General features: G+C 41.5%; 1 protein-coding gene across 1 annotated transcript; it reads right to left on the reverse strand.

Moving 5' to 3' along the window:
• ZNF26 (zinc finger protein 26) lies at window positions 1-25,879 on the reverse strand. The gene is given in 6 exon segments (XM_075534783.1): window positions 1-38; window positions 41-181; window positions 184-207; window positions 210-1,055; window positions 1,058-1,282; window positions 25,422-25,879. Coding segments are annotated over 6 exon segments (1,617 nt in total). The 5' UTR covers window positions 25,765-25,879.
• Between the last annotated feature and the right edge of the window lie 12 nt (window positions 25,880-25,891).

Consider the following 25,891-nt stretch of genomic DNA (forward strand, 5'->3'; position numbering starts at 1 on the left):
TCACTGATGAGTTTTTCGATGGATTCGAAGCCCTGAATCCAGGAGAAGTACTTCCCACATTCACAGCATTTCCACGGCTTCTCTCCTGTATGAACTCTCTGGTGCTCACTGAGGAATGACTTCTGACTAAAGGCTTTTCCACATGCACAGCATTTAAAAGGTTTCTCTCCGGAATGAGTTTCTGGTGTATCTGGAGGGATGCCTTCTAGGGCATGCTTTCTCACATTCGCTGCATTCATAGGGCTTTGCTGTCGAGGGAGTTCTGTGATGTGTGATGAGCTGTGACTTCCCACCAAAGGGTCTGTCACAGAAATCGCACTCAGAGGGTCTCTCATCTGTGTGTGTTCTCCTATGTATAACAAGGTATAACTTGCTACTAAAAGCTTTTCCACATTCACTGCATCCACAGGGCTTCTCTCCTGTGTGAGCTCTCAGGTGCGCAGTAAGCTGTTCCCTCCTACCAAAAGCTTTCCCACATTCACTGCATTCATACGGATTATTTCCTGTGTGAATTCCCTGATGTACAAATTGGGTCTTCATATTGAAGGCTTTTCCACAATCACTGCATTGATAAGGTTTATCTCCTGTATGCATTCTGATGTGTACATGCAGGTATTATTTACTCCTAAAGGTTTTCCCACATTCATTGCATTTGTGGGGTTTCACTCCGGAATGAATTCTCTGGTGCACAACAAATGGTGACTTCAAACTGAAAGCTTTTCTACATTCACAGGGTTTCACTCCTGTGTGACTTGTTGGGTGTAAAATAAGCTGTGGCTTCCAGCTGTAGGTTTTCCCACAATCATTTCAACCATAGGGGTGATGAACAATAAGCTGTGACCTGAAGGAAAACACCTTCCCACATTCATTACATGCGTAGGGTTTTTCTCCTGTATAGAGTATTTGATGGGCGTTAAGATTTGACTTGGCACTGAAGGTTCTTTCACATTTGGTGTATTCATAAGGTCTCTCACATGTATGAATTCTGAGATGTACAAGGAGCTGTGACCTACAATGAAAAGCTTTCCCACACTCACTACATACACAGTTTTTTCTATGGAATGAACTCTTTGATGCTTAAGAAAATATGACATTTCATATTCATGTAACATATCAATATTCTTCCTTACATAATTTCTGAATGAGCCTGAACCTTGTGTCAAAGTCTTTGTCTTGAAGAAATATGACTTGTGCTCAAGTGAAGTTTCCCAAATGCAAACATAACTTCTCCCCATACTTTGGAGCTTATCTTGATTTTTCTGGTACCATTCTTCCCAGCCTTCTGGAAAAAAAAATAACAACATACTTTTAACATCCAAGCATGAACCTGTAACAAACACAGGGACAAGGGAATAACAAGTGATCCAAAATCGGTGGTGAGGAGGGTATAGGAGGCCTGGTAGGGTTTGATGAAGGGCAATGTAACCAACAGAATTAACTGAACCCCAAATGAAGGCCAAGCATGATAGTGGGACAAGAGGAAAGTAAAAGGAAATAAAGGAAAGAACTAGGGGACAAATGGCATTTATAGAGGTCTAAATACAGGCACATACATATGTAAATATATTTATAGAATGAAGGGGAAATAGATCTATGTGCATATATTTATAAGTTGAGTATTAAGGTAACAGATGGACATTGCACCTCCACTCAAGTACTTCCTCAATGCAAGAACACTTTGTTCTATGAAACTGGCATTCCATGATGCTCACCTTCCCAACAGGATGGCTAAATACAAAATTGGTACATAAGCAAATGTAGTAAAGAAAGCAGATGGTGCCTGGCTATCAAAAGAGATAGCTTCTGGGGTCTTAAAGGCTTGAACATAAACAAGCAGCCATCTAGCTGAGAAGCAACAAAGCCCACGTGGAAGAAGCACACCAGCCTGTGTGATCATGCGATGTTGATGGGATCAGGTTATCAGGCATCAAATAACAAAAAATAATATAATTGTGAATGAGGGGGAGTGTGGAGTGGGGACCCAAAACCCATCTGTAGGCAACTGGACATCCCCTTACAGAAGGGTCATGGGGAGGACCTGAGCCAGTCAGGGTGCAGTGTAGCAATGATGAAACATACAATGTTCCTCTAGTTCTTTTTTTTTAAATCATTTTATTCGGGGCTCGTACAATTCTTATCACAATCCATACATACATCCATTGTGTCAAGCACATTTGTACATTTGTTTCCATCATCATTCTCAAAACATTTGCCTTCTACTTGAGCCCTAATTAGCGGCTGCTCATTTTCTCCCTCCCTCCTCCTTCAGCCCTTCCTCACCACTCCCCCCCATCTCATGAATCCTTCATAATTCATAAACTATTATTATTTTGTCATATGTTACACAGTTCCTCTAGTTCTTAAATGCTTCCTTCCTACCCACTATCATGACCCCAATTCTACCTTACAAATCCAGCTAGACCAGAGGATATACACTGGTACAGATAGGAACTGGAAACCGAGGGAATCCAGGACAGATTAACCCTCAGGACCAGTGGTGAGAGTGGTGATACCGGGAGGGTGGAGGGAAGTTGGGTTAAAAATAGGGAACCAATCACAAGGATCTAACCCCCTCCCTGGGGGATAGACAACAGAAAAGTGGGTGAAGGGAGACATCAGATAGTGTAAGACATGACAAAATAATAATAATTTATAAACTATCAAAGGTTCATGAGGCAGGGAAGGTGGGGAGGAAGGGGGAAAATGAGGAGCTATACCAAAGACTCAAGTAGAAAGCAAATGTTTTGAGAATGATGATGGCAATAAATGTACAAATGTGCTTGACACAATGGATGTATGTGTGGATTGTGATGAGTTGTATGAGTCCCCAATAAAATTATTTTTTTTTAAGCATGAACCTTTTAAGAAAATAGAGATATAGAATTGTCACATAGGCAATCTTTTTTTAAGATCATTTTATTGGGGCTCTTACAGCTCTTATAAAAATAAATTGTATCAAGCATATTTGTTCATATGCTGACATCAGTTTCTAAACCTTCACTTTCTATTTGAGCCCTTGGTATCAGCTCCTCTTTTTTTCCCTCCCTCCCCAATCTTTTTCTTTTGGGAAAAGTAATGACTATTTGTTAAAAAGCAATATTGATCAAAGCACCTTTGCTATGCCATGTTGGGAGGAAAGGGGGAAAAGGCCAGAACCTATCACAAGGTTGGATATATATCCCACCCCCAGGGGGACAAATAAAAGAAATTTAGGTGAAGGGAGACAACAGACAGTATAAGACACAAAACAACAATAATAAAATATAATTGATCAAGAATTCACGAGGTTGGGAGGGTGGGATAGGGAGGGAGAAAGAAGAGAAACTGATACCAAAGGTTCAAGTAGAAAGAAAATGGTTTGGAAATGTTGATAGCAACATATGTACAAGTGTGCTTAATATAATTCAATGATGGATTGTTATAGGATTTGTAAGAGCCCCCAATAAAATGATTAATTAAAAAAGAAAGAAAATGAAGGGTTGGCGATATATATACATATATATGTAATATTAAGGGTTCAGAGGGACAGTAGGGTGGGGAGGGAGGGGATAAAGAGGAACTGATATAAGGAGTTCAAGAAGAAAGAAAATGTATCGAAAATGATGATGCCAGCAATTGTACAACTGTGCCTGATCTACTGGAACTATGCATTGTAATCATACATGCACAAGCTCCCAATAAAATGTTTTAAAAATATTACCAGGTCTACAGAGTACCTCCTGCATGGGGGACGAACAGTGGAGAAGTGGGTGAGAAAGACGTCGAATGGTGTAAGATATGACAAAATAATAATAATTTATAAATTATCAAGGGTTCAGGGGGAGGGGCAAGTGAGAAGAGAGGGGCAAAATGAGGACCTGATACCAAGGATTCAAGTAGAAAGCAAATGTTTTAAGAATGATGATGGCAACATATGTACCAATGTGCTGGACACAATTGATGTATTATAGATTGTGATAAGAGTTGCATGAGCCTCTAATAAAATGATTTTTTAATTGTTTAAAAAATAAAAGAAATTAAAATTAAATGCAAAAATATTCCAAAGAGAAGAAACAGTGAATACAAGTGTTTTGAAGAAGGAACAAGATTGGCATGGTTAAGAAATAGCAAAAAAGTTAGATTACCTAAGACTCATTAATGAAGGAAATGGGCAAGAACCAAATTATACAGGACTATGGTAAATTTTTTCATTTTATCCAAAGGATTTTGATTAGAGGAGAAACTAACCTGTCTTGATTTTAAAAGATAAGTTTGACTATTATGTATTTTAGTTGTCTAGTGCTATCAGAATAGAAATAAATTAAGGGGATAACTTTAACAAACATAAATTTATCCTCTCACAATTTAAGATGCTAACAGTGTAATTCAGAACATCAGCTCCAATGGAGGGCTTTCTCTCTCTGTTGGCTCTGAGGGAAGCTACGTGTCTGTTGGATTCTGGCCAAGTTATTTCTTGGAGCTATCCATGTATCTTAGCATCAATCTCACTTTTAGTCCATGAGGTTCTCAGCACAGGGACCCTCAGTCCCAAAGATACATTCCTCTCCCAGCTCTTCATTCTTGAGAGTAGTTGTTGAATCAAGTTGTTAAGTGCAGATGAGTCAGTCTGACTCATAGCATCCCTACATGCAAAAGAACAAAACACCTCCCAGTTCTGCCCCATCCTTGGTCTTATGTTTGAGTTCAGTGTTACAGCCCTTTTGTCCATCCATCTTATCAAGGGCCTTCCTCTTTTTTGCCTGCCTTTCCACTTTACCAAGCCTGGTGTCCTTCTCCAGGGACTGGTCTCTCCTGACAACATGTCCAAAGCATGTGGTGGGTCCCTTCGTATCTGTTTGCTTCTCTCCTTTGACCTCTTCAAAGATAAAAGGTAATGCGGGCCACACTCCAGGGAAATTCCCCAGACATTGGATCAGAACGCTGACCTGGGTAAGGGTGTTGGATCCTACCCTAATCTTTCACAATTTGTCTGGTATCTCAGGAAACACCACGGTGGATAAATACATCCTTACATAACTGCCACACCTCTGGGAATCATCAGCGAGACAGGCTGACACATATTTTGGCAGACACAAAACAACCCCTGATGCTAGGCTTTTACCACTTGGAACCTAAAAATGCTTCCAGTTTCTACCTGCTACCCCATTCAAAAAACACTTCCATATTTCAAGTATTCATTGGCGCGGCATCCCACTCTGCACACCAAATTCTGGTTATCTATTAGTTTATATAGTGCTGCAGTAACAGAAATATTCAAGTAGAAGGCTTTCACAAACATAAATGTATTCTTTCACAGTTTAAAGGGCTACAAGTCTAAATCCAGGCATTAATTCTAATGGGAGAATTTCTCGCCCTGTCAGCTTTAAAAGAAAGTCCTTGTCTCAACATCTGCAGGTCCAGAATGTCTTGGAGATCGATGTCTTACCATCGATCTTCTCCTGGGACTAGGAGGTTCTAATCACAAGGACCCCAAGTCCAAAGGGTACACTCCATTCTTGGTTCTTCTTTCTTGAGTGTGCTGGCTTCTCTATCTCTCTTACTCTTGCAAGGATAAAAGGTATGACTCAACAGGACTTGAGTAAGAGTGTGACTTACATAAGAGTGAAACTTCAGCCATGTCCTCTTGTAAGACTGTGCCTCAAGATACACTCCACTCTACTCATGCTTCATTGCACAAAATGGAATACAACCATACAATATTTGGAATCATGGCCTAGGTAAGTTAGCACATATTTTTGGGTGGGACCCAATTCAGTCCATAGCACTAAGTAAAACATGAAAATAAAGGCAAGGAAAGATTAAAAACTCACGTAGTCATCCACCCTGACAGCAATGACAGTGGTTTAGACTAAACATGTGGAGTTAAAGAAATGTGGAATATCCGTGGGACTAGAACTTAAAAGATTCACTAAGGGACTGAATGTAGAAGCTGAAAAAGGGAGAATTATTAACCCCTAGTTTTAGGCTTGAATAATGGTGGTGCTCTTTAGAAAGGTAGAAAGCACAGAGAAAAAATGTTTGGGGGCAAAAAAATCCAGAACTTTGTCTTGGATATATATTTCATATTATATAAATTAAATGTCCAACTAGAGACAGCAAGTAGGAAAGCTGGATCTAAGTTCTGTGATAAATGAGAGGTAGGAGTCAATAGCACATAAAAGGTATTAATTGGCATGGGCTCGAATGATAATATCTAGGAAATAGGTACAGATAAAGGAAATTAAATCCAAGTGCATTTAAGGTTAAAGGTTAAGATTAAAGATAAAAGGTTAAGCAGGAAGTACAGAGCAAATGATAAAGGCCACCCACAGGCCCAAACAGTAATATGATAATGCTGTAATACACAGACAATATAGTTAAAAGAAAATAGCATAAAGTCTCATTTGGATACCACTTGTACATTTTAATCATCTTCTTATAACGTTACTGTGATTGGCCATTCAGCAGTTTTTCTACTTTCTTGGTAACTCTTGCCAAATATTCTCTTTCCAGGAGTGGTGGCACAATTCAGGTTATGGCTTAGGCCTGAAAGCCAAATTCACAAAACACAAGAAAGAGTTGTGAGAAGAACAGGGAGGCCAGTGCCATTGGCTACGAGAGAGGAAATCTCGGTTTAAGGACCATATCTAGACAAGATCTTGTGTTGCTACTATTGGCTTTAACTGTATCAGTCAGAAATTTTTTAAAAATTTAATGACTGGAAACTAACCAAGTAAGTGTTTGAAGGAACTTCCATTCGTATAATGCTACAACTCTTCAACACTAAATGCCCCCAAAGTGACACCAACAAAGCAGGCTGCCCAAAGTTGATTATCTCAGACATGGCCATGAAGGATGACAGAAAGGAAAATTCCTTGGAGGAGGACAGAACCGGGGCTGTAAAATCGGGCAACCAAGAACATTATACCAACACTACCGTAAGAGTTTTGTTTTGTTTTTTGAAGTAGATATGTGGTACAGTGGACTAGGAATGATGATTGGTTTCCATCCTTCCCTTATGGAAAGAGGAATTTCTATTATAATGCCCCTGTTCAGTCTTTACCACTGGGTGGGTTTGGAATAGACAATTTATCTATAACTCTATGTTAACTCATATCACAAAGACTTCATCCATACTTGCAGGTCAAGTCTGACAATTCTGCACACATTCCAGAAGATCAGGGAGTTCCTGGATTTGAAAGTGGATTCTTGTCTAGGATGAAAACATGCATTACATCCCTTTGGGAAAAGGATATTATGCTTTGTGTTAAAGTGAGTATAGTGCAAAGATGGGCAAGTTGTGTTGAATATTAAGGGTTGGACTGTAACAGATGAAGTTCATGCCCGACCCAAAGCCATTTTCCTTCCTTTGCGGGTAGTCCTGGCTTGTTAATGCTCTGCACCTCAGAGAAGGGTACTGCTCTCAGAGGCCCAATGCACATCAGGTTAGGGCTTCCCATACTCTAACTGACTTAAGGGCTGATGGCATGTGAATCTTACAGAAAGCATGTTGGCAGGCTTCTGGAAAAATTGGTCACCAATGAAAAGTGATTTTTTTCAGAAGGAAACAGGGCTTATTTCATTTGTTCTTGGTTCATCTACATCTGATGAGTAGAACAGAGACACCTGATGATGTCGTAGGGGTTTTTTTGAGTATGATAGAGTAGGGAAATAGATGGGACCTTCATGTTGGACATCACCAAGCTTCTGAATTGAGTCACTTAAGAACTGCTGTTCAGCAGATATTTGTGATATGTGCTTACAAATTCATTATATTTAAGTTAAGCTCAATTATGGATTTCCAAATTAAGCATCCTGACAAAAGAATGAAATGTATACTTTTGAGTAATATTTTTTTAAAAGGTTAAGCAACATCAAAGGAGATTAGAATGGTCAAATATGGCTAAGAACTAGAGATTTCTTTTTTTTTTTTTAGAACTAGAGATTTCTGGGGCAAGATAATACTGGTCTAGTCTGAGTGAAACCTGAAGACACAAGAGTTATAAAAATGCACTTTTCAAAGGAACAGAAGCAAGGGCAACATCAATAAAAAAGGAGAGTGATTGGGGAAGGGAATGTGTGGATATGCTTTATACAATTGATGTATATATATGTATGGACTGTGATAAGAGTTGTATGAGCCCCTAATAAAATGTTTTTTTTAATTAACAAAAAAAAGGAGAGTGAATCCATAGAAGGTAGGTTATAGAATTAAAAGTGCACCAACAGTAACAAAAATGGTAAAACATAGAAGATGAGTATTTCAGAAGTTAATTCCCACTGCTGAAAATAAAGTTGAAGATTCAGAAAGTAAATCACAAGGAAATGGTCCCCCAGGCACATCAACCCTGTGAAGAGGAAAGAGGAGAGCGTGTCAACTGTGACTTTACAACACTGGGAGAAAAAGTGCCAATCTTTAAAAAAACAGAAGCTATTCAAAAGAATTACAATCCAGAGAGGAGAACAAATGTAGACAGAAAAAACCTTTGAAGGAATTCTGAGGGGAAAAGAGAAGCCAAGGAAATGAATGCTGTGTGAAAACACTATATGGTACAAGCAGCACCGGGCTAAATGTCAGAATTATTTCCAAACCGTCCCAAATGTAAACTGTCTTTCAGTTCAAAGTGATCAGTTTGAGAAAGGGGTGATATGAAATCTAATAACAGGATCTAGGTGAAAGAAGAAAGAATAAATTGATGTGTGAATTGTTATAGGAGCTGTAAGAGCCCCCAATAAAAAGATTAAACATTTTTTTAAAAGAAGGAAGAATAACTGAAAGAAAAGACTAAAGAATGAAGAGCAAAAGGCACAAGAGAAAACAAGCTAATAACAGCAGAAGAGGCCTGAGTCAACACGCAAGAGGAATAGGAAGAAATCTCTGAATTCTGGGATGCCTAAGCCCAAGACGTTGGACAGAGAAATGAATGTTCTCCGAAGAGTAAGACAACACAGAGAGCAAGATTTGAGCAAAGCTGGAAAAACCAAGGAGGAAAATCAATGTGTACAGTGAAGCCTATGTTCTGCCCGAGGCACTCGGCTCACACAGTATTGCATCAGTGACTGTAAGAGTGGTTTCAACTCGACATCTCTCCTACCTGGGCAGCTCTGACCAGACAGTTGGGAAGTTTTTGTCCATGGATCTTCTCCTTGTTCCAACCTGATGATTAAGCCAGTATCCTGTTAATGGACATTCACAAAGGCTTTAGGTTTTGTGAAAACACCCCTGGATTCAGCGAGTTTGAAGATAGGGTACAGCACAGCATCAGGAACTATAAACAAAATTACCCATTTGCGCTTGGAGAAATATTTTGATTGGGGGGCGAGAACTAAATAAACTAAGAACAATTAACTCTAAAGCTTAAATCTAAAGTCCCTAAGCACCTCAGAGGGTAAGAAAGAAAAATGACTTAAAATTTATGATTCACAGTCTGAGTTAAACAGAAGAGCTGAACTTATCTACAGATACTAGGTTGTGATAGTTTTCTAGTACCACATCCTGGTACAGGTACTTCTGAGCAGAATCCAGTAGCTGCCATTCTTCCCAGGTAAACTCCATAGATGTATCCTTGAATGACAATAATCCCTGTAACAATAGACACTCAATCTGATGCACTTGCAGTAGGTAACATGGGTAAGATGGGGAGGAACTGGGAGATGAGAAATGGTTCTTCCACATATTGCCTCCTACACATGCTTTTACTCTAGGAAATTAAATATATATATATATATATAATTCTGATTCTAACTACCACACAATCTGATGATACCAGAAAAAAAATGAAACAGAGTTCTATCCTTACGTTTTCAACCTTGGAGTTAGATGCTATGAATCTTTGATTAAAAAAAACATATCTTGGGTATATATATATTTTTTAATTTTAACAATTTATTGGGGCTCATACAATTCTTTTCACAGTTCATATATATACATACATCAATTGTATAAAGCACATCTGTACAGTCTTTGCCCTAATCATTTTTTTCTCTTTTCTTCTTTTACATTTTATTAGGGACTCATACAACTCTTACCACAATCCATACATATACATACATCAATTGTATAAAGCACATCCATACATTCCCTGCCCCAATCATTCTCAAGGCATTTGCTCTCCAATCTTGGGTATATTTTACACAGCAAACAATTCTAAAAATATGTGGGGTAAGTCTTCTAACAAAGATAGTGCATTTCTTAAGAAAATGGAGGATGCCATCTGGTGGATCACTTTATGGTGCTACTCTTGTAACTCTTACAAAATTTGGGGGTGGGGGTTGCAAATAAGGCTCTTTTTGGCCACCAAGGGATTCAACATTCTCCTAATAAATAAGGTCCTTAGCACCCTTGGGAGAATGGCACCATGAACATAAGGTGTATGGAAACCCAATGAGGGGATTGGTTTGTTTTATTATCTACTAGCCTTAAAATGTAGCCCTACCTCCACTCAAGTACTCCCTCAATGCAAGAACACTTTGTTCTATTAAACTGGCATTCCATGATGCTCACCTTCCCGACACGATGCTGAAGACAAAATGGGAGTAAAGCAAGTGTGGTGAAGAAAGCTGATCATGCCCGGCTATCAAAAGAGATAGCACCTGAGGTCTTAAAGGCTTGAAGATAAACAAGCGACCATCTAGCTGAGAAACAACAAAGCCCACATGGAAGAAGCACACCAGCCTGTGTGATCACATCAGGCATCAAAGAACAAAAAAATCATATCATTGTGAATGAGGGGGCGTGCAGAGTGGAGACCCAAGGCCTATCTGTGAGCAACTGGACATCCCCTTAGAGAAGTGTTGCGAGGAGAAGACCAGCCAGTCAGGGTGCAGTGTAGCAACGATGAAACATACAACTTTCTCTTTTTTTGAGTGAGTGAGTGGGTTAGTGAGATGGTGGGAGAGTGAGTGAGTGAGTGTGAGAGAGAGGGTGGGGAAGTGATTGAGAGAGAGTGAATGAGAGTGAGAGTGAGAGAGAGAGAGAGAGAGAGACCAAACATACAACTTTCCTCTAGTTCTTTGATGCTTCCTTACCCCCCTCCCCACCCATCCACCCACTATCATGGTCCCGATTCTACCCTACAAATCCAGCTAGGCCATAGGATGTACACTTGGACAGATAAGAACTGGAAACACATGTTAACAAACCCAGGGACAAGGAAACAACAAGTGATTCAAATTGGTGGTGAGGTGGGTGTGGCAGGTTTGGTAGGGCATGATCTAGGGTAATGTAATGAAGAGGTATTGCTGAAACCCAGGTGGGGATAGAGCATGATAGTGGGACAGGAGGAAAGTCAAGGGAAATAGAAGAAAGAGCTTGGAGGCAAAGGGCATTTATAGAGGCCTAGACAAAGATATGTACATGTAAATATATATATGAGGATGGGGAAATAGATCTATGTGCCTATATTTATAGGTTTAGTATTAAGGTGGCGGAAGGACATTGGGCCTCCACTCAAGTACTCCCTCAATGCAATAATACTTTCTTCTATTAAATTGGTTTTCTATGATGCTCACCCTCCCAACACAACCACTGACGACAAAGCAGGTGAATAAGGAAATGTGGTAAAGAAAGTTGATGGTGCCCAGCTATCAAAAGATATAGCATCTGGGTCCCGGCGTGGAGGAGGGAACCAGTGGAGAGGTCTGGGAGGCTGGCCCCAGCACCATAAATTAAGTGGATTCCTGCCCATCCCCGAAAAGAATGTGTTCCAAAGGACGACATTGACTCTGCAGCTCCGGGAGATGGACATATCTGATCAGAGCACACGGGAGCAGATGAAGGGGCAGGAGGAGAGAGTGGAGCACAGCCTGGCCCACCAGGCCGTGATGATGATGTTCCTGAGTAGAGCAGCCAGTCCACAGAGAGAACAACATGGCTGGCCCTACTATGAGACATGATGCCCCTCAGTGACTAAGGGCGATACAGGGGACAGCACCGGAGACACAGTGTGGGAATTGCACCTGACCTGATCCCACCACACCGAGGCAAATCACTGGGGGAGTGCAGCGGAACAGCAAGGGAATGGAGTGGCAAGGTCCCCAGGGAATGCTGAAAGTGGACTTTGGGGCCAGGGCGTGGTGCCCCAACAGACTGGACTGGAAAACGCTCCTAAGGGCTAGCAAACGATCCCTGAACTAACTACAAGCTTTTCTCTTGTGAAAAAAAAAAAAAAAGATATAGCATCTGGGGTCTTAAAGGCTTAAAGATAAACGAGCGGCCATCTAGCTCAGAAACAACAAAGCCCACATGGAAGAACACACCAGCCTGTGTGATCATGAGATTCCGAAGGGATCATTTATCAGGCATCAAAGAACAAAAAATCATATCATTAGGTGCACACCTCCATTATAAGATCGCTGAGGACAAACAGGTGCATAAGCAAATGTGGCGAAGGAAGCTGATGGTGCCCTGCTATCAAAAGGTATAGCAGCTGGGGCCTTAAAGGCTTGAAGGTAAACAAGCAGCCATCTAGCTCAGAAGCAACAAAGCCCACACGGAAGAAGCACACCAGCCTGTGCTATCACGAGGTGTCAAATGGATCAGTTATAAGGCATCATCAGAACAAAAAAAATCTTGCCATAGCGAATAAAGGGGGAAATGCAGAGTGGAGACCCAAAGTCTATTTGTCGGCCACTGGAGATCCCTTTGCAGAGGGGTCTAGGGGAGGAGATGAGTCAGTTAGGGTGCGATGTAGTACCAATGAAGAATATAGCTTTCCTCTAGTTCCTAAATGCTTCCCCCACACCCCCACTATCATGATCCGAATTCTACCTTGAAAGTCTGGCTAGACCAGAGGATGTACACTGGTACATATAGGAGCTGGAGGCACAGGGAATCCAGGGCGGATAATACTTTTAGGACCGGGGTGTGAGTGGCGATACTGGGAGGGTAGAGGAAGAGTGGGTTGGAAAGAGGGAACTGATTACAAAGATCTACATGTGACCTCTTCCCTGGTGGATGGACAACAGAAAAGGGGGTGAAGGGAGATGTCGGACAGGGAAAGATATGACAAAATAATAATTTATAAATTATCAAAGGCTCGTGAGGGTAGGGGGAGCGGGGAGGGAGGGGAAAAAAAGAGGATCTGATGCCAAGGGCTTAAGTGGAGAGCAAATGCTTTGAAAATGACCAGGGCAATGAATGTGCAGATGTGCTTTGCATAGTTGATGTGTGTATGGATTGTGATGAGAGTTTATGAGCCCCTAATAAAATGGTTTAAAAAAAAAGAACTGGAAACACAGGGAATCCAGGACAGATAAACCCCTCAGAACCAATAATGAGAGTAGCAATATCAGGAGGGGAAGGGGAAGGTGGGGTAAAAAGGGGAACCAATCACAGGGATCTACATATAACATACTCCCTGGGGGACAGACAACAGAAAAGTGAGTGACGGGAGACATCAGACAGTATAGGACATGACAAAATAATAATTTATAAATTATCAGATATTTTAAAATTATCAAACATTTGTGAGGGAGGGGGGAGGGAGGGGGGGAAAGGAGGAGCTGATACCAAGGGCTGAAGTGGAAAGAAAATATTTTGAAAATGATGATGGCACCAAACATACAAATGTGCTCGACACAATGAATGGATTGTGATAAGAGTTGTATGACCCCCCAATAAAATTGTTTTAAAAAGAAAAATTAAAAAAAATAAGGGAGCCCTGGGGACTTCGTGGGTGCACATGTTGAGCTGCTAGCCCCAAGGTCCTCAGGTTAGAACCCATCTGTTGCTCTGAGGGAGAGAGGTGAAGCTTTATCATTCTGGAAACTGAGAGGGAGCAATTCTACTCTGTCCTATAGGTTCCTGAGTCAGAACTAACTTGATGGCAGTGAGTTACCAAAGGAGTGAAATCTGTCCTTTGGACATGGAGTCCCCTGCACTCAGCAGCTTAGACCTATGATGTGGGGTGAGGAGGGTCCCCCACAAATCATCATGGGTCTGATAGGCACAATTGTATAGCAATAATAAGTAAAGATTATAGTAAAGTCATAGAAGGCATGAGAGATAGAAGAGAAATATTGAAATAAATGGAGTCAGACACATTCATGATAGCATGCTCACCTCAGCCCCGCTTGATGGTTCTCAAGGGGGGAACCCAGTCTCAAGAGGAGATAACCCTGGGAGCAAGAGCAGGAGAACCCCCAGGTCCAAGAGCAGGAGGGAGCCTCCACTTTATTGCTAACCAAGGGTTATATCTCCTTCTGGGGATGTGATTACAGGTCACCACACATCACAGGAAGGGGCAGTACAATAGGCACACACAGCATAGGAAGGGGATGTATGATAGGCGCAAGCATTGTCGACAGGAAGGGGATGAGCTAGGAGTGTGCCCATAGGAATGGGAAGGTCTAGGGGTATACATGTGACAAGGTGGCCGGACCCTAGATTCATGAAGGCAGCCTAGCCTTAGTCACCCTTGGGTGGGTTTGACCTCTCTGGAGTCTCCTACAAGGAAACAGGCAACTACTATCCTTATCAGAAGGGAGTGGGCCCTATTTGTTGTGGGATAAACAGTGGTGTCTGCTTGCTCTAGATGGCTGATAGCTCTTAGGGAGAATGTCCCCTGATCTACTCCTGATGACCTCCAAGTGTATAGTCATTCGCATGCAGCTAAGTTTGGCATATATTTGGGGGAGACAACTTGGGAGAAATCCTTCTGTTTCCCATAAAGTGTGAGGTGGTACAGCGGACTTCTTGGCCCACAGAGCAAGGTGGTTACAGTGGGTGTGCCAATGGGGAGAGAGCTAGGAGACTCTGGGCAGGAGGAGTCTCTGCCAGAGTAGGGTACCAACTGGGCATGTGTTAGCACAGCTGAAGAATGCTGAAACTCTCGCGAGAGCAGGTTACAAAGCACAGAGAGAGGCTAGCCCACAGGCACAGTTGAGAATAGGCTGCCCTAAATAAAATAACTATATTCTAAGTTGCTCTTGCTCCTTCTCCTGAAATGTAACCCAGTATTTCCCAGATATACCCAAAGTTTTAAGTATGGTTTGTGAGTTCTATATGGCCACTGCAACACATTATCAAATCAGAACAGTGGAGAGAACTACGGGAAGGATGGGAACTACAAATGGTGTCGGAACTGGTCAAAAGTTTGGCATGCGGAAAAGTATCTGACCTCAGCCTCATAGGAATCAGCCTTAGGCTGATGCTGACTCTTCCCCCCTCCAGAAGTTGCAGATCAAACACCTCTGCCACACCACCTTTACAGGGTGGAAAAGGCAATTAGGAAACAATAAGTTTAATACAGAGCACCAGAAAAAAATATGCAACAATGGATGAAACAAGTTTCTCTTTCTCCCACTTTCAGGAGTCTGACGGTAATTTGGTAGTTTCTGAGTGCGGAAGAGTACTGCAGAAATTATATCTTCAGTCTAACCAGCAGCACAGAGGCACCATGAGGGAGAAAGAACATGGAGATTTGGGAATGTAGTTTTTATTCTGTATGACCCGTATCCAGCTATAAACTGTGGATTATAATGGGAGGGGGAAATTTTATAGACTGTACAAAAAAGCAAACATTCCACAGATACATGATAGCACCTGGCATATTTAAGATTTTGTTTCATGTAATTTTTTTAAGTGAGAGAAGGGTATGTCTTACCAGACATACAGTCATCAAAGCTCTAGAATCATTACAGACATGTACACTCTCAGTTTTAGAGTACAACACAAAGTCAATGCTGATAGTCTTATTTGCATTTACTAAAAATCTGAGAATGTATAATTGATCTCTAAACAATTGTGTAAAGAGAAAAGTAGGACACAATTATTTCACTGAAGATTTGGGAATGATAATTTGAGGTTTTCTTTAAAACATATTAAGGTATATCACAAATCAAATCAGATCCAAACATAACATGAAAATGTACTTAATCCAAAAATAAAAAGCAGAGTAGTTGGCAAAAACTGTATACCTTCTTTTCCAACATTATACTAATTTGAATTTTTGGTATGAATTATTAACTTTTTCCACTAGTACAAAAATGTGTTCTACAAATTCCCAAATGGCACTAGGGCCACCATTACATTTGCAAATATATCCAAGCGCCTTTTAGGCAGTGGAACAGGCATCAGCAGAAATGCTACTTAGGTCTGCTTCCTTCAAGCATCTTCCTCAGCCACTTCATTCCCAAGACTGGCCACTTCTTTCCAGCTTAGTCCCATTTATTTTCTCCATTCATTTATAATTGCTAGCTTGTCTGATATGTTGACCTCCATTTTACAGTCGAGTGTTAAGGCAATGAGCATTAACTTTGAACAGGCCCTTTCTGGGAATAACCTCACCTCAATACACTTATTTTATTTAAACATTTTACTGGGGCACCTACAGATATTATAACAATCCATAAATCAATTATATCAAGCAAACTTGTACATATATTGCCATCATCATTTTCAAAACATTATATGTATACTTGAGCTCTTTTTTCCCTCCCTTCCCCACCTTCCCACTACCTTTATGAGCCCTTAATAAATTATATATATTTTTCTTATCTTACACCATTCGCTGTGTTCCTTCACCCACATTTCTGTTATTTCCCCCCCTTGGGTAGGAATACCACTTTTTAAAAAATACTTACAGTATATCAATAACATCTATTAATTTTTTTGGTCTCCTGATAAATGAATGTGGCCATTGGTAAGGCATCCATCAATATTGCAACCCAAAAGTTTTATCACCTTAAGTTTCTCTTTGCCAAAGTAGCTATATCCTAATACTTTGTCCTGAGAGCAAGCTAGTGGATTTGAACTATCGACCTTAGCAGTCTAACACTTAGTCGACACCACTAGGGCTCCTCGGAGTACAAGCAGAGGGGGTTAATGATGGCAAGGTAAACCACCTGCCTCAGTGTAAGCTCCCAAAGCTTTAGGATCAGGTATCCTGAACAGTGAGAATACATTTTGAGTTGAAAATAGAGATGGCTTGAACATGATTTATACTGTACTAGACTGAAGAGGTCTTCACAGCTTTTCTGCACTCATTATGTAATGTGGTCCTAACACTGTAACAGTAACATTTTCCAAGATACTAACTGCTTAGAATGTTAAGTAGAAAGATACTTATTTTATACAGTTATGCTTCTACATTTTTTAATTAAAAGATTATTTTATTGGGAGCTCTTAGAACTTCTTACAATCCATACATCAATGTTATCAGGCATATTTGTATGTGTTGCCATCATTCTTTCTATTGAGCCCTTGGTATCAGTTCCTCTCCCTACCCCACCCCCGCCATGACCCCTTGATAGATTATAAATTGGTTTCTTTTTAAATATTTCAAACTGAATGCCGTCTCCCTTCCCCTATGGTTTCTGTTGCTCTTCCACCTGGAGGGGTGTGTGGTTATGTGTCCATCATTGGGATCAGTTACCCCTCCCTCCTTCCCCCTACCCTTCTGGTATCGTGATTCCCATTCATGTTCATAGATTCCATGTGTCATGAGCTCTTGTCTCTTTATCTGTACCTGTGTACATGCTCTGGTCTAGTCCGAAGTAAGAGGCAGCACTGGGGTCATGCTAGTGATGGATGAGGAAGCCTCAAGGAACCAGAGTACTGAGGGTTTCACTGGTCTCTACTGCACCCTGGTTAACTGATCCCTTTCCAGTAACCCCTCTGTGAGATGTCTCATTGTCTACAGATGGGCTTTGGGTCTCTGCTCCAACCTCCCTTGTTCTCAACAATGTTTTTGTTTGTTTGTTATGGGTCTTCTGTTGCCTGTTACCTGGTCCCAATGACACCTCATGATAGCACCAGCTGGTGTGCTTCTCCCATGTGAGCTTGTTGCTTCTCTGCTAGATGGCCGCTTGTTTAACTTCAAGCCTTTAAGACCCCAGACAAGTGGCGGTTCTCAACCTGTGGGTCACGACTCCTTTGGTACAAACAACCCTTTCACATGGGTTGCCTGATTCATTAATAGTAGCAAAATTACAGTTATAAAGGAGCAACAAAAATAATTTTATGGTTAGGGGGCCAAGACAACATGAAGAACTATATTAAAGGGTCACAGCATTTGGAAGGTTAGGAACCATTGCCCCAGATGCTAGATCTTTTACTAGCCGGGCACCACCCGCTTTCTTCACATTTGCTTATGCATCCATTTTGTCTTCAGCACTGTACTAGGAGGGTGAGCATCACAGAATGCCAGTTTGTTAGAAGAGTGTTCTTGTATTGAGCGAGGGTATGACTAGAGGCCCAAAGTCCATCCACTACCTCAGTGTATTGCTATATATGTACATAGGCCAATACCTCTATTTTTAAGAATTAATGTGTTTACATATGTACCCACCTATGCTTATACCTCTATCCATAGCTTTGCCTCCTAGATCATTCGTTTTCTTTTACCTTTCTCCTGTCCCACCTTCATGCTTGCTCTACTTCCACCTCTTAGTACTGTCTCTCAGCTAGATTGCTGTTGCTCCAGCACCCCCAGAATCTCTACATTCTCCTTGGTGGTTTTTAAAAAAAAAATCATTTTATTGGGGGCTCATACAATTCTTATCACAATCCATACATCCATCCATCGTGTCAAGAACATATGTACATTTGTTGCCATAATTCTCAAATCATTTGCCTTCTACTTGAGCCCTTAATATCTGCTGCTCATTTTCCCCTTCCCTCCTCACTACCTCAGGAACCCTTCATCATTCATAAATTTTTGTCAATATATTACACTGTCTGACCTCCCCCGCCTTCTTCTCTGCTGTCCCTCCCCCAGGGAGGAGGCTACACATAGATTCTTGTAATCAGTTCCCCCTTTCTACCCCACATTCTCTCCACCCTCCAGGCATCGCCACTCTCACCACTGGTCCTGAAGCAGTCATCTGTCCTGGATTCCCTGTGTTTCCAGTTGCTATCTGTGCCTAGGTACATCCTCTGGTCTAGCCAGATTTGTAAGGTAGAATTGGGAATCATGATAGTTGGGGGGGAGGAAGTATTTAATAAGTAAAGTTATATGTTTCATAATTGCTACCCTGAACCCTGACTGGTTCATCTCCTCCCCACAACCCTTTAGTAAGGGGTGTACGGTTGACTACCATTGGGCTTTGAGTCTCCACTCACCCACATTTTCAATGATATGATTTTTTGCTCCTTGATGCTTGATACCTTGTCCCTTTGACAGCTTGTGGTCATTGTTGTCAGTTTTAATTCCCTCGTTGTTCTCCTGTCTATGGGCTGTTTGCTCACCGCATCCTTACCCTTATGCTTCCACATTTTTAAAAAAAGTAAACTGATTTGTATATATGTTTCAGAATGGTCTTGTAGAAAACTGACCATAAATTTTCATGTGTGTATATATGTGTATATGTATGTGTATATATGTATACCATATTGAATGAAGGGGGAAGTGCAGAGTGGAGACCCAAGGCCCAAGTGTCAGCCAATGGAGATCCCCTCACAGAGGGGTTCAGGAGAGGAGATGGGTCAATTAGGGTGCGAGGTAGTACCGATGAAGAACACAGCTTTCCCCCAGATCCTGGATGCTTCCTCCCCCCAACTACCATGATCCGAATTCTACCTTGCAGGACTGGATAGGGCAGAGATTGTACACTGGTACATATGAGGGCTGTAGGCACAGGGAATCTAGGGTGGACAATACCTTCAGGACCAAGGGTGTGAGGGGCGATGCTGGGAGAGTGGAGGGAGAGTGGGTTGGAAAGCGGGAACTGATTACAAGGACCCACATGTGACCTCCTTCCTGGGAGAGGGACGGCAGGGAAGGGGGGGAAGGGAGACTCCGGATAGGGCAAGATATGACAAAATAACGATGTATAAATTACCAAGGGCACATGAGGGAGGGGGGAGAGGGGAGGGAGGGGGAAAAAAAGAGGACCTGATGCAAAGGGCTTAAGTGGAGAGCAAATGCTTTGAGAATGATTGGGGCAGGGAATGTATGGATGTGCTTTATACAATTGATGTATGTATATGTATGGATTGTGATAAGAGTTGTATGAGTCCCTAATAAAATGTAAAAAAAAATTTTCATATGTGGGCAATGCAGTAAACAGGGATTTCAATTCATATAAATCACTAAATTTCTCTGATTTCCTTAAAACACACACAAACACACACACAGAGATGGTGTAAAGTTGTATATGAATTAAACTTTCAGGTCCTACCCACTACCACACACCCCCAATGTCTCAGGAATGGAAGCTGGAATGGTCTAAGCTTGGGGACAATGACAATGTTGACAGGGGTTGGTCCCTAGCTGAGTCGCAGTTTTATCTTGTTACCATTAAAAACAGTGGATGTAATCAAAGGTACACTCTCCCCTAAACAAGTATTAGTCTGGTATTGTCCTTAAAATAATATTCTATAAAAAAAAATAATAATATTCTATCAACATCCAAAACCTACCAAAAAACAAGTCGACTGCCATCCAGTCCACTCCGACTTAGCAACTCTATTGGAGAGTGGTGCTCCCCACAGAGTTTCAAACTGCCTTCCCTGTCCTCTGAGGGCAGTAAAGGAAGACTGCAATCTTATTTCCTTAGCTAGTAACATGGATCAAATGCTTGTAAAACAGTAATAACACAAAACGAATCCTCGATTTAAGTAGTAAGTTATGGCAAAGGAAGGCTTATCTGAAGAATTCACAACCCAAATAAAGAATAAAAAAAACCCAGAAAACCTATCAATATAGCACAGTACATTAGTGGAGAAGAGCTAACAATCATCTCATGCTGATAAAATACATACAGCAAATTAATTCCTTTTGACATATACACTAAGCCCTGTGAAAGCTAGTACTGTGTAGGGTGAAACTCTGTCAGGGAAAGAAAACTCAAATATTTTAAATATTTTCCACCAAACCCACTGACAGACTCAAAACAAGACAGTCCCATCAAGATCCAACTCTCAGGTTTCACTGTGCGAACTTTTAAAATATTGTGGGAAAAACCCCATGTTCTTTTAATTCCATTTCTCACGAAGGTTTCAAAGCAACCTTGAGCATATATAGGTGTTCTGGTGGCATCTAACTAAGTCAGTAGTTCAAACCCATAAACCACTCCACAAGAAAAAGATGAAACTGTCTGCTGCTGTAAAGATTTACAGCCTCAGAAGCCCAGAGGCAGTTCTCTAACCTAAAAAACTGTTGAGTCAGGATCAACTTGACGGCAATCATTTTTTATATATACACACACGTATTACATATGTTACCAGAGATTAGGAATATTCAGAAATAACACTTGAAAACCGTTCAGTGTAGGTTTGTGAGGAATCTCAATTTGTGAAGAGGGGGAGGCTGTTTTTCCCCCTAGGATTTTAGCAATGTCTTGAGATACTTTTGTGGTCATAACTGAGGTGATGCAACTGGCTACCAAAGGGTAGAAGCCACTAGGGATGCTGCTTAATATCCTGTAAAGAATAGGATGGGATCCCCTACAACCACCACAAATTATCCAGCCTCAAATGTCAGTAGTGTTTTGGAAACTCTGGCCTATGTGTAACAGAAATAACTACTTCATGTCCATCAAAAGACATGTGCAAGAAGGTTCATAGTAGTGTAATTCAAAGTAGCCACAACCAAATACTCATCACAACAGGTGACTGCAACAGATAAATGATAAAATATTCATACAATGGATCACAACTTGAAGCTGACCATGTTGAGTCAAAGAATCCAAATACTACAGTATGTAATTCAGGGCAAAATTATTCTATGGTGAGTGATGTGACAGAATAGAGAGAAAGATGGGAATTGTGGTAACTGGGGGACATAATAGAATATTTGTATTTTGATTTGTAAAGGAATGTCCTCAGTATATGCAAAAATTTCCCTTCAGATTTATGCACTTTATTATAAACGGTTACTGTTAATTGCCATAGTGTCAACTCCAACTTACAGCAACCCCACAAACACAGAGATAAACACTGCCCCACCTCGCACCATCTTCATATGCTCAAGTCCATTGTTGCAGCCATTATGTATTTTGAATGCCTTTCAATCTAGAGGGATCATCTTCCAGCCCTGTACCCTATAATACTGTTGTGACCCACAGGCTTTTAGTTGGTTGGTTATCAGAAGTGTACACCCAGGCCTTTCTCCCTACTGTGTCTTGGCCTAGAAGCTCTGTTGAAACCTTTCCAGCATAGGTAACCCTGCTGGTGTTTGAAAATACCACCATCATACCTTCCAGAATCACAGCAATATGCAAGCCACCAAAGTATGGCAAACTTATGTTAGAACTAAGTTAAAACAAAAACAAAGGGCAACAAAACCCTCAAAGTCAATCTATATAAAATAATAGTGCAGATTTATCTAGGCCTAAAGGAGAAAAAAACAAACACAGATTTACTCGAGAAATATATTCACATTAAGAGTCCCTTCAGGAATTCAGGGCGGATGATACTTTCAGGACCAGGGTGTGAGTGGCGATACTGGGAGGGTAGAGGTTGAGTGGGTTGGAAAGAGGGAACCAATTACAGCGATCTACATGTGACCTCCTCCCTGGGGGACGGACAACAGAAAAGGGGGTGAAGGGAGACACCGGACAGGGCAAGATATGACAAAATAATAACTTATAAATTATCAAGGGCGCATGAGGGAGGGGGGAGCGAGGAGGAAGGGGCTAAAAAAGAGGACTTGATTGCAAAGGGTTTAAGTGGAGAACAAATGCTTTGAAAATGATGAGGGCAAAAAAAATGTACAGATGTGCTTTATACAATTGATGTATGTATGGATTGTGATAAGAGTTGTATGAGTCCATAATGTTTTAAAAAAAAAAGAAAAAGGAAGTCCCTTCAGGAGACATCAGTCAGTGTAAGACATGAAAAAAAAATTAAAATTATCAAGGGTTCATGAGGGGGGAGAAGGAGGGAGGGTAAAAAGGAAGAGCTGATACGAAGGGCTCAAGTAGGAAGAAAATATTTTGAAAATGATGGCAACAAATATACAAATGTGCTTGACACAATGGATGGATGTATGGATTGTGATAAGAGCTGTTATGAGCCCCAATAAAATGATTTTTTTTTAAAAAGAAAGTCCCTTCAACCTACACATTCTACTTCCCAGAAAAAAAAACAACTGTCCACTTGTATGTTGGTGTACAATCTTCTAGTCTCTTCTTTCTATATTTTGCATGTTTGGTGACATACAAAGACCACTATAAATAAACAACAGTTGCTGCTATGTCAGTTCTCATGCATGGTGCCTGGCTAGTTATCTAATTCTGCTCTAACAGAAATGACACAAGTAGAAGGCTTTACCAACAGAAATTTATTTTCTCTCCATTTAGGTGGCCAGGTGTCCAAATTCATTATTATCACCTCTAGCATAAGGTTTTCTCTCCCCGTCGGCAGTGGATGAAGGTCCTTGTCGCTTGAGGTTCTGTCCTGGTCTTCATGTCACATGTTCTTCCTTCATCTCTCTTATATCTCAAGGTATACCCTACACCAATGCTTTCTCATCAAAGACAACCCATTCCCAAATGGGATTATAACCCAGGCATAAAAAATGAAACCATTACTTTTCAAACTCATATAGACTCTATGCAGCATTTCCCAAACTGTAAATCCTTCAAGAAACAGAAAGCCTTATTTTCTCCCCTTGGGCTGGCTACTGAATTTGAACCACCAATCTTGTGGTTAGCTGAACACCTAACCTTAGTACCACTAGAGGCCCTTCATCCAGACATATAGGATCGGATATACACCAATCTTGGGTAGCGGTGGTGGTATTAGCAGAACTGTACCACTCCAGAGGGTTTTAACTGGCTATGATCTTTTAGAAGCAGATCACCAGGACTCCCTTCAGAGATACCTCTGGGGGGATTTGAACCAATTCACAAGACATTTAACCATTTGCACTACCCAGGGATATTGAATGACAAGACTCTGAGCAGAAAACAAGAAGACTATGAGGTAGTTGTTTGAACAGAACAAGAGATTATTGCATGATTTAAAACCAGGAAAGGTGTCGGTCAAAATTGTAAGGATAAAACTTTCCCCATATCTATCCAATCTGTATGATGAGCAAACAAAGAAACTGGAATATCTAGATGAAGAACCCAGCACCAGGATTGGTGGAAGGCTCATTAGTAACCTGTGACATGCAGATGACACAATTTTGCTTAATGAAATAAAGAACGTGAGGCAAAAAACCAAAACTTGAAGCAGTTAGAAACAGAAGATCAAAGACACAGCCTTCAGTATGCATTATACTTCAACATAAAGAACACAAATATCCTCCCAACTAGAAAATATCCTGACAAATGGAAAAAAGATTGAAGTTGTCGAGAATCTCATTTTACATGGATTCACAACCAATGCAAGCAGCAGTCAAGAAATCATACAATTGCATTGGGTAAATGTCCCATAAAAGATCTCCTTAAAATGTTAACCATGTACAACATCAATCTCTAAAATCCTGTGACCAGAAGAACTAGATGGTGCCCAATTACCAATACTAGTTCTGAAATGGATCATAAAGTCCTGGGAGAAAAGCGAGGAAGAAAACCCCAAATTATAGAGATCAGGATTACAGGTCCAATGGAACTGGTAAAAGCCACAAGATTACGGACCTTTCAGATATGGAACTGAAATCACCTAAGTATTAGAATAGTCAATCATTTAGTGATCCAAAGGGAAGCATTTACCCAAGGACAAAGAACAGAGGGTTAGGAAAGACAGCAGACTGGAAATAGGAAATACAGGGAGAAAGTGAGCTAAGTGATGGTACATGGTGGAGATTGTAATGGATGAGTTTGTGTGAAATTGTTGAATATAAATCTGATAATTGGCTCTGCAAACCTCTGCCTAATGGATAATAACCAAAAATCAAATTCAGTGCCACAGAGTTGATTCCAACTAGAACTGTCTCTGTGGGTTTCCGAGGCTGTAACTCTTTGCATGAGTAGAAAATCTTGCCTTTCTCCTGTAATTCACAATCAAAAGCTTAAATAATTAAAACGTTAAAGAGCAAAGATGTCACTTTGCAGATTAATGGGTGCCTTCCCCAAGCCATGGTATTTTCAGTCACTGGTTATGTATGTGAAAGCCTGACAATTAATAATGTAAGCTGAAAAAAAGAATCGATGCCTCTGAAGTACTGTGTTGGCAAAGAAGACTGACTATACCATGGAATGTTAAAAGGGCAAGCCAATCTGTCTTGGAAAAAGCACAGCCAGAATGTCCCCTGAGAAGCGGGTATGGTGAGACTTGGTCTCACACACTCTGGTCTTGTCATTGACCCTGGAGGGCATCATGCTTGGTGAAACAGTTTAGGGTAAAAGAATCTGCAACAATAGTCTCAAGATACCAACGATAGCGAGGAAGGTGTCGATCCATCGGGCAGCATTTGGTTCTGTGACACATAGGATCTTTCTGGGTCAGAACTTGACTCCAGGAACACCCAACAACAGAGACGGGTTCATGACGTGGAAGTGAAGTGTTCGTCCTGTCCGGAGTCAGCTCTCCAGGCAAAGTCCCTACTTACCCAGCACGGAGATGTCCGGAGCCTGGTGCCCCTCTCCACGCTCGGCTTCGGCCGCCTTTCCTGGGTACAGAAGATAGAACCGTGAGGGCGGCGGCAGGGCGGCCGGGCTCCCAGACCCACCCAGGGAACCTCCCGCCCCTAGAATGGATGCACCGGTCCGTCCCGGCCTGGGCCGCTTTCCCGCGGAGGGACGCTGCCCCTCAGGCCGGGAGAGGACGCTCGCGGCCCGGTGACTCCTCCCAGGCGCACGACCGGAGAGGACGGGCGTATGAGGACCGTCAGTCAGCTCTGAGGAGCGAGGGTCGAGTCCGCGCCGGCGCCGTCCGCGTCCCAAGTCGGTCATCGGGGCTCAATAGCCCAGCAGGTGGTGAAAACGAGACCATCACCGGCCGAGCGAACCCCGCGATAAGAATTTCAGCGCGAACGCTGCCGGTCGCGCGCTCGCCGGCTGCCCAGCGGCCCCGCCTCCG

The sequence above is a fragment of the Tenrec ecaudatus genome, chromosome 16 (genome assembly GCF_050624435.1).
Source record: "Tenrec ecaudatus isolate mTenEca1 chromosome 16, mTenEca1.hap1, whole genome shotgun sequence".
NCBI classification, from domain to species: domain Eukaryota; kingdom Metazoa; phylum Chordata; class Mammalia; order Afrosoricida; family Tenrecidae; genus Tenrec; species Tenrec ecaudatus.